The 10385-nt window shown below is 43.3% G+C and overlaps 1 protein-coding gene across 1 annotated transcript; it reads left to right on the forward strand.

Annotated features, from left to right (window-relative positions):
• The first annotated feature begins 6259 nt into the window (after positions 1 to 6259).
• TICAM1 (toll like receptor adaptor molecule 1) lies at positions 6260 to 9414 on the forward strand. Its single transcript, XM_044658490.1, has one exon. The coding sequence runs from the start codon at positions 6260 to 6262 to the stop codon at positions 8369 to 8371; it is 2112 nt and encodes a 703-aa protein (XP_044514425.1). The 3' UTR covers positions 8372 to 9414.
• Positions 9415 to 10385: the final 971 nt, after the last annotated feature.

Consider the following 10385-nt stretch of genomic DNA (forward strand, 5'->3'; position numbering starts at 1 on the left):
AGCAAAAAAGATCTGGCTTTGAATTCCACTTCCAAGACCTACTAGCTGTGTATCTTTGGGTAGTGCATTTAATCTTTCTTAGCCTCAATTTTCTCATCTATAAAATGAGCAGTTTGGACTTAATGTCTTTGAAGGTCACTAAGTACTGGAACCAAATTAGACAGTGAGAGGGAAGGAACCAGAGATAAAGTAGGTGGGGTCAGATGGCAGAAAGTTTTAAGTGCCAGGTTAAGGAGTCTGGACTTTGGATTTTGATCAGTGGATGACTTATTTGTAGCTGCAAATAAGTCTTTCTTCCTTCCTCTCTGGGCCTGTTTTCTTATCTGTAAAACGAGAAGGTTGGACTTGATTTTCATTTCTAATATTTTGTGAGCCTGACTGCAATAAGATAATCACGTAGAATTGTGAAAGAGAAACTGGAGCCAGGTGAGCCCTATGGGGGTAATGGTGGAGGAAGCAGACATTAGGAGAAAGAGGGGAGTGACTTGTTTCAAAGAAAGAATTGGCAGGACTTGGTGACTGGAGTTGGAAAAGTCAGAGACATTTCTAAGACTTGAATATTAGAGAATGTTGGTATCATTGGCAGAATTAGGAAGGGGAACTAGTTCGGGGTGACATGGAAGTAGATGTGGGGGAAGATGATGACTTTCTTTTTGGATCTGTCAAGTTTGAGGTTCAGGTGGTAGCATCTAATGGGCAGTTGGAGACCTGTGAACTTAGGTGAGACCTTGGTTCACAAGCTGAGATACAAAATTTGGAATTATCCTCTTGAAGGGCAGAATTAAATCCATGGAAGTAGATAAGGAGGAAAAGATTAGCCAAAAGAACAGAAGGTCAGTGACTGAGCTTTGAGAACACCCACAATTGGGAGCGGGAAGAGGAGCCACAAATTGGAATGAGAAGGAGCTCCCAAAGAGGTAGGAGGAAAACCAAGACAATCACCATCACAGAAATTGTAATTGGAGGAGGGAGGAGTGACAACGTCAGGTTACCCGGAGGAGAGAAAAGGGGCTTGCGATCAGGATCGGGATCGAGGGAGAGTGCTGGATGCAATGACTGTTTATTGAAAGTCAGGTCCACACATATATAGGAAAATTGTGCTTAGCCAGCAATTAGGGAAACAGAATACAGAATAGGGGCATGTGATACATCATAATAATTAGGGAAATACACATGTTCTATATGGTCAAGGAAATGTCAGACTATTTTGGTCTTACATATTTCAAAGTTTACATAGGTTATTTTTGTTTTTATTATTATATTATATTTATCATATATTTTATTATATATTTTTATATTATTATATTTTAATTATTGTTTTGTTATTTTATTGTTTTTATTATTATTATTTTTACATAGGTTATTTTTGTCTATGTAATTAACAGGCTGCATAGTGGTACAATAAAAGGAAGAATTCTGCCCAGTGAGATACAGCTGAGGATTTATGGGTTTATGGGTTTATGGACAGTGCCAGGAATCTCAGCCTAATTAAAACGTTCCAAAGCCTCTGTTGTCTAAGGCTGTTTTATGGCTTGCCAGAAGTCGTTCTCGGAAAAGAGTCAGAAGTTCTATGTACCGTTAAGATTTGTCCTTGCAAAATGTTAAAACAGCATAAATGTCTCTTCCTGTGATTTCCCTTCTGGTTTCCTGACTCAGTGGGCCAAGACTGACTTAAGGTCCTGTCAGAGGAGTGGTTTGAAATGCTGAATGCTGCAGGAGTTGAGGAGGATGAGTAGGATAATAATGGCTATTTGATTTGATGGGGATTGTTAGGTGGCACATTGGATTGAGCTCAGGGTCTGGAATCAGGAAGAACTGAATTCAAATCCGGCCTCAGACCCTTACTAGCTATGTGACCCTCAGCAAATCACCTAACTCTGCTTGCTTCAGTTTCCTCATCTGTAAGATCATCTGGAAAAGGAAGATGGCAAAACACTCCAGAAAACCCCAAATGGAGTTGGGAAGAATTGGACATAAATGAAATGAATAACAACAAAATTTGATTTCATGATTATGAGATTATTGGTCCTCTCTTGATACATATTTTTAATCTGTAACATTCATAGTGTCTTGGAGGTAGAAGAGAATTGGTAGGTCATCTGGTGGAATCTTCACATCTCTTATGAATTCCTTTGTATCTCCAAGAAAATAAGGGGGTGTCCCTCAATTGGGGAATGGCTGAACAAATTGTGGTATCTGATGGTGATGGAATACTATTGTGCTGTAAGGAGTGATGAATTGGAGGAATTCCATGTGAACTGGAAAGACCTCCAGGAATTGATACAGAGTGAAAGGAGCAGAACCAGGAGAACATTGTACGCTGAAAGTGAAACATTGTGGAACTATCCAAGGTAATGGACTCTACTATTAGTAGCAATACAGTAATCCAGGATATTCCTAAAGGATTTATGAGAAAGAATGAAAGAACTATGGGAGTAGAAACACAAAAGAAAAACTTATGACTTATCACTTGTTTATATAGATATATGATTTGGGGTTTCAGTTTTATAGTAAAAATAAATAATATGGAAATAAGTATCAAGTGATAACATTTGTACAACCCAGTGGAAGTGCTTATTGGTTCTTGGGAGGGGAGGAAAGAGGAGAGGGAAAGAAAATGAATCATGGAAACATGGAAAAATATTTTTTAAAATAAAGTTAAAATTTAAAAAATAGTATCTCCAAGAAGTTCAATATCCAGTGAAAAGTCACAAGTTTCATCTGTGGACAGCCCCACCCTATTATGATATATCTAAAAACGATAATATAATTGGCCTTTATATAGTGCTGACATGTTTGTTCTTACATTTACTAGCTGTGTGTAAGAATGTATTTCATCTCAATCAATAGACATTTATTAAGTGCCTCCTATATGCTAGGCATCTAGGGTGGCCTAGTGGATAGAGCACTGGGCCTGATAATTAGGAAGACCTGAATTCAAATCTGGCCTCAGACACTTACTAGCTGTGTTACCTGGGGCAAGTCACTTAACCCTGTTTACCTCAGTTTCCTCATTTGTAAAATGAGCTGAGAAGGAAATGGCAAACCACTCCAGTATCTTGGCTACTTTCTTGAAAACCCCACTTGGGGTCCCAGGCATGACAAAAACTATAGAACAACATACAAGGCACTCTGCTACGCCTTGGGGAATGCAAATAAGAAAAAGACAGTCCTTTCTCTCAAGGTGCTTATAATATCATGGAAGAAGACAGTACCCAAAAAAGAAGCCAAAGGAAAGGATGGAGTGGGAACCACCAGGAGCATCCAGCATGTTTCAGAGTCTAAACCTAGTTGCTTGCCAAGCAGGCCCCCTCTAAAAGTTTTAGGAGGAATTGTTTGTTCCCCTCTCTAGCCCTCCGTGCAGAGGGGAAAGGGAGCTGAGAAAATGTTGAATCAATCTGAGTCAATCTGCATGGGGTGATGATTTCAGGTGATCAGTTTATCTTGGGGAGAGGAATGATGTTCAAGGAGTCCAACTAAGCAGGTCTGCTGATGAGACCTGTGGGGGATGTATGTGTTGACTCTCTTTAAATACGAACAGGGTTAGTGGAATTGCTTGCCAACTGCAGGAGCAGGGAAGGAAGAGGGGAGGGAGACAACATGAATCCTGTAACCATGGAAAATTTTTTTAAATTAAATTTAAAATTAAAAAATATATATTTGCAGGATTCTGAGTGAAAGATGGCTTAGAACTCATTCTGCTTGTCCCCAGGAACACAACTAAGAATGATGGATGGGAGCAGCTAGGAGGCAGATTTAGATTGCTATAAGATAACATCCTACCAGTTAGAGTAGCCAGAAAGGAGGTATAGACTGCCTTAGGAAGTAGTGAATGCCCCATAATTGTAGGTCTTCAAGCACTGGCTGGATGACCCTCATCAGTTATGTTATAAAAGGGATTCCTGATCAAGTATGTGTTAAACTGGATTGTCTGGGACCTCCCTTCCTGTCCTTTTCATTCTTCAACAGGCTCCAAGTCCTCTGATTTGCCTAAGATCCCATTGCTGATAAGAGGCAGGGCTGGGATAGAGACCCAGATGGCCTAAGTTCAAGAACATGGATCCATTTGAGACTCAAAAGCTTCCCTGTTTGAAAAGAAGAGAAAGAGACAGATTTTTCTCTTTTCCTGTGTTAGCCTTTATGCTCCTTCTCCAGAATCCTATTTCTCAGACTAGCTCTGTGCTGAGGAAGGGAGGAGCAGATCTGGTGCCTGTCCTTTGGGAGCTTCCTGTCTAGTTAGGAGGACAGGACTTACCCACAGAGAATATGTGCTAACAGATGGGATGGATGCTAAGTTCTGTAAGAACTCAGAAAAGAGAGAACAACACAATATTAGGGGGAAGAACCCTGGACCTTGGAGTGGAGACCTGAGGTCAAATTCTGACTTGGCCACTTCTTCCATAGGTCACTCTGGACATTTTCCTCCTCTGGCCCTCAGTTTCTCTAATTATAAAATGAGGGCACCAGACCAGATTATCTATTAAGGTACCTTCTGGTTCTAATTCCTATGAATCCGAATTCTTACGCTCTCTAGTGTGGGACCTTGGACAAGTCACTTGAGCCTCAGTGTCCTTACGTATAAATTGGGGATAATCATCTACTCTTGTGTCCCAAAACAACATGGTTGTTTTGAGATCTTGATTTGTGAATCTGAAATTCACTTTGAAGGAGGAGGTATTGTTATCAGGAAGGTCTGGGATAGTCAGAGAAGGCTTCTTGGAGGAACACTGTTAGGATTTGAAAGAAAGAAAAAAAATTTATATACAATTCTAAGTACTGTGGGGACAAATAGAAAAACAAGCTAGATATTGCTCTTAAGCTACATTCTGATGTGAATTTGACACATCAAGGAGGTTCCACCTTCAGGTCACATATAAAGATCTCATGGTCTCTCAGGTGCAGTCACAAAGTACATGTTTGTTTGTTTTTTTATAAATAAATTAATTTGTTTGATGCATTAAAATACCCAGTTAACTCCTTCCTTCCCCTCCCGCCATGAGAGAAGACATAAATTCACAAAAAAGCATATGTATATTTAAAACTATATTTTTATTTATTTCTGCTGATCAATTCTTTCCCTGGCAGTGGACATACTCGTTATTCTTTAAGCAATACTTCTGTTGCTGGATATAATGTTCTCTTCGTCCTGTTCATCTTACGCTTTATAATTTCACGTAGGTTTTTCTGTGTTTTTCCAAAATTAACCTGTTGGTCCTTTCTTCTGGCGTAGTAATATTCCATGACAATCAAAACACTTGTTAATGCATCATATTTAATATTCCTGATGATATGCATATCCATTTCTGATGTTGAGCCTTTTGAAAGATAGTGGTGGCAAGAATATTATTATTATTATTATTTTTTAATCTTCAGTAGTCGTGGCTTCTGAGGAGGCAGGGATTCTATACCCAAAGCAGCCTTTGCCAGGTTGTATCTCCAAAGGGATGCATCTCCCTGGGATAATGACTGCAGGGGCTGGGCTGGAAGCAGAGCTAGGAGTATTGGGGACCAAAGCCCTGCTAAAGCTCTGTAAAAGTGAAATTTGGGAGATGTCATCTAAAAGTATATATATTTTCTATGGACACGTGGAAATTGTCAAACTACATTTCCCGTGGTCCAACGGGTTTCCATTTCTGGTTCTCTGGGCGTGGGGACGCCTGCGTCTCCATGCAGAGAAGAGTTTAAATCTCCTGGGTTAGGAGGGTGTGGCCTCTTGGCCAGCAGACTCGGGAGGAGACAGGAGACAATAATGGCGAGGGTGTCGGTTTTGAATTCTTACAAGGGCCGTGGTCTAATAACTTTATCTATCAGCATGGCTTTAATTAAAATACTAATTTATATATTTATACAAGCCTTTATCATTTTTTATATTAATAGCTCTTAGGGGCAGGATCCTAGACTGACTCTACTGGAGTGTGTCTGAGGGGAGAAGTGGTGGTTGAGTTGGTGGTAGTAGTATTACCCTCCTGGCACATACTTCCTGTCTCTCCCTCAGGGCACCTTGCTACTTTAGCTAGGCTGGCTCACCTGAGAAGTGGAAAAGGGAATATTATGGGGTCAGGGTAGGGATAGGGAGGAGAAAGCATGAGTAAAATTCTAACTCTGAATCCATTCTGTTTGCTTCAGGTACAGCTGAAATGTTTGGGGGCAGAATGGTGAAAACCTGAGATACCCAGGCAGAGCTGGAGCACCCTCCCTCCCCGCCTCAGGGAGACAGAGCAGAACATACCATGTCTACCCCATCTCCAGGTGGCCAAAGATGGCAGAGCTTATTCCAAGCTTGCGAGGAGCCTTTGACATTTTATACCAAACTGGGCAGGACAAACTCCTCTACCTCAAGTACAAGTTGAAGACCTCTCGACCAGGCACCAAAGCCAAGGACCTCCTGTATGCCATGGTCCTCCTGACCCTGGGACAGGAGAGAGAGGCCAGGATCTGCTTGGACTCACTAAAAGGAGATAAGGTGTCACTTTCTGTGGCTAGGACATGGGAAGGGGCTGAGCCCCTCTTGAACCAGGCAGACCATTTTGCACCTGAGGAGCAGGCGGATATCCAGTTGACTGTTGCCCGTATTTACCAGTTGCTCGTAGAAGAGAATCTGTGTGATGCTTCATCCCGAAACAAGGCCTACGCAGCTGCCCTACAGGCCTTCCACCCGTGTCACGATGCAAAGTTGGACAGCATTTTGGCTGAGGCCCAGGACCTATGTGGCCATGATATCTGTGGAGCTGGGAGTTTCCATTCACTCAGGTCAGACAGGAGCTGCTTTCCAGTGTCCTCAGCCCCAGCCTCCAGGACCAATAGCCACCCCATGCCTATCAGCGCCAGGTCAGGTCGGCTGGCAACTAAGTCATCTCCCCAATCCTTACACTCTACTGGTAGTCCTGCCTCTTTTGCTAGTGACCTGGAGATCAGTCAGTCCCCTACTTTACCCTTCCTTACCTACCAGCATCAGAAAAGGAGCCAGAGAGAGCCTAGTAAACTGTGTGGGGACCCTCAGACTAATTCCACACAGGATTCTGCACCACAGACCAGGCAGGAGCCGGAGGAAATGAACTTGCCTTCTTCTCATCCAGCTGCCTCACTCCATGAGCAGCCAGATAGCTTGGCCTCAGTGGTTTCTGATCCTCAGCCTCCCAGCCCTTCTATTTCCCCACCCCCTACAACCCCAGTGGACCCTGAAACCAGTTTACATTCTTCCGTGGAATGTTCTGAGGCACTTTCTGACACCAAGTCTCTGCAGCCAGCCTCAGGGAAGCCTTTGGAAACTCTCATCTCCAAAGAGGGTTCCGGGTTGCTCCCAGGATTGCCTCCCATGTCGGTCCCCCCTGTTGGGGAAGTGGAGACCACTCAGTTCTCTGTGCAAGAGAGTAATTGTTCAGAGGAAGTTTCAGACCTAAGACTTCCTTTCTCTACCCAGGATCCTTCTCCATCACCTCTGTCTTCTTCACTGATCTCTGGCCCTGAGCTGGACACAGGCCAGCGCTTCTTCAGCTTTGTGGTCCTCCACGCCCAGGAGGATGAAGCCATCGCCCTTCGAGTCCGAGATACCCTAGAGAGCATGGGTGTACCAGATGGTGCCACCTTCTGTGAGGAGTTTCAGGTTCCCGGCCGTTTTGAGTTAAGGTGCCTGCAAGATGCCATCGACAACTCCGCCTTTACATTGCTACTGCTCACGAGGCATTTCAATTGTGCTATGAGTCTTCATCAGGTGCATGTGGCGCTGATGAACTCCATCATGAGGAGGGACAAGCAGAACTCGGTTATCCCCTTTCTTCCACGAGAGAGCAAACTGAAATCCACTGAAGTCTCCCAACTGCTCTCGGGTCTGGTGGTCCTGGATGAGAGCTCTCCTGTCTTCAGCAGGAAAGTGAATAGGACCTTCAACCCTCGGATGCTAAAAGCCCAGAGGGAAGCGTGGAAGAAAGAACAGGAAATCCGGGCGATCCACAAGCAGACCCAGCAGATGGTAGAGGACAGAGAGAAGGTATCTAAGAAGCACAGTGCCCTATTTGACTATGCACACAATTATAACCTTCTACACCAACAATTACAGACTCTCAACTTGGCTTTCCCAAATCAGGCATCCTTCGTTCCAGGGTACAACATGCCGCTGCCATATCCTTGGCAACCTGCCTTCTCCCCCCAGGTCCCCACTACTCCCTCAGCTTTCCACCCCAATCAGTTTATCCCACCCATGCCTTTTCAACATGGGTCTGGTTCAGCCGCACAACCAAACCCTCAGGGTGCAGGAGGCCAGCCCCTTATCATCCATAATGCTCATATGGTACAATTGGGTCTCAACAACTACATGTGGGGCCGGAATGAAGGGCAGGGCCTCCAGGAGGAGGAGAGAACTGAGGAAGAGTGAGAGGACCCCGAGAAGATCTTTTGTGAGGTTGGGTTTGCTGCATTATCCAGCTCTTCCAACGCAGCCTCTTCTGCTTTAAGAGTCTATTCACTTCTGCAGGGCCTTTGTTTTTCATCTGTAAAATGAGTGTTTAAAAGGCCCAGGAGAGGCACAGATCCCTGGGCCATTCCACTGAGCATCACTTCTCCTCAGCTGCCCTCAGATCACTAATGACTTCTCTTTGGGCCCCACCATTAAAAAAACCCCAAGCAAAACTGAATCCATCTAAATGTATAATTGTGGAACTCACATTGTTCTGTTGGGCAAGGAAATGAGTCCGGTTTATGTATAGACTGGACTTGAAGTGCCTTCTTACCATTTTTAAAAAAACCTCTTACTTTCTGTCTTAATAACAACTCTAAAACAGAAGAGCAAAGTCTAGGTAAATGGGGATAAGTGACTTGCCCGGGAGGAAGTGTCTGAAGCCAGATTTGAACCCAGGGCGTACTCTATCTCAGTGTGGCCGTCTCCCTGTTCCCCTTCTAGCTTTGAGAATTCTATGAGAAGTACTCGGGTATCCTTCTGCCCTTGGGGTGACAATAAGCCACACCTTATTTTAGTACTGAAAGGTCCAACAGTCTAGTCAGGGTAGGCACTCTCCATGAGCACATACAAATCCCAACCGTGTTTCACTTGACATTAGCAAATAGTTTCATTAAATGCTGCAAGCTGAAAAAAAAAAAAGGATCTATTGCCCAACTCTGTGATGATGGACTTCTCCAAATTCAGCCAAGCTGGTCTTCTGGTGACAATGTTATCCCCCAGTCAGTCCTCTAAGTCCTTGCAGGCAGGCCTCTGGGATGGCCAGATTGGTAAGCACCTGGCAGAGCCTTTGTCCAATAGGATACCATGATGTCCCTATGAAGAAATGGAAGAAGGCTTCCCTGGGATTGGACATGGTGTTGACAAATGCCCTTTTCTGTTCACATTGATGTTGGGGAGACAATGGATGGCTGAATTGAAGGTCGATTCAGTTCTTCTATAATAAATATTTATTGAATGCCTTCCTTGTGTCTTCCAGCTTCTAAGGTCTTAACCTTCTTCCCTAGTGGTTGGCCCTGCTTTAACCTTGAATGAAAAAACAGGGAAACCCAGTTTCTTGAGGGGGTTCAGGGAGCAGATCCAGTCACAGGCTAGATGAACGGTTTCCTTTAGTCAAGACCCATGGCAGGTTAGTAAGAAAGAGCTCAGTTTTGGCCAAAGAAGTTTTTTTTTTTTTTAAATATTGGAGGGCGTGTACAGGGGTTCCTTTTTAAGCCTTTTTGAATATAGCATGTAACTTGGTTTCCAATCCCAACACTTAAAAGCTGGATGATGCCAAGGAGCCAACTGTTTAACTTCCCCATTGTCTCACTTGTAAAACTGGGGTGGAGGAGGCTGAATCATCTCTGAACTAACTACATCAAAGGTTCCTTTGGGGGAGTCACTTATAAACCTTAAAATATGATATAAATGCGAATCATTGGTATTAATAAGTAGTACACGTTGGTATGAAGTGATCTCTGTAGGTTAGTTATTGGTCATAGATGAATCAATGATTAGTTATTAAGCATTTATTAAGCACTTACTGTGTCAAATGCTGTTAGGTGCTGGGAATACAAATATAAAAATCGAAACAACCTTTAGTCTCAAGGTGCTAAAATTCTGTTAGGGGAGGCAATAATTATATATAGATATATAGATAGATCTAGATACATGTATATATATATATATATATATATATGCAGAATTAAGGATGAAATAAACACAAGATAAGGAGGGCACAAATAAGCAGTGGGGATCAGGAAAGGCTTCGCTTATACTATAAAGGGCCTGGAGTCTGGGATGGCCTCAGGCATTCTGTAGCTTCTGCAATGGGAAGAAAGGACCCAGCCACTAGAAACCCTCACTCGGTGGCTTCAGGTTCTCCCAATGGTACCATTACTTGAGAGACTTGAGGAAATTGGAGCGGAGAATTCAAGTTTTGATACAAGAG

This window comes from Gracilinanus agilis, chromosome 1 (genome assembly GCF_016433145.1).
Source record: "Gracilinanus agilis isolate LMUSP501 chromosome 1, AgileGrace, whole genome shotgun sequence".
NCBI lineage: Eukaryota > Metazoa > Chordata > Mammalia > Didelphimorphia > Didelphidae > Gracilinanus > Gracilinanus agilis.

Excerpts from the sequence above, each read along its gene's own strand:
- TICAM1 (XM_044658490.1), top strand. The coding sequence starts at position 6,260 with ATGGCAGAGCTTATTCCAAGCTTGCGAGGAGCCTTTGACATTTTATAC.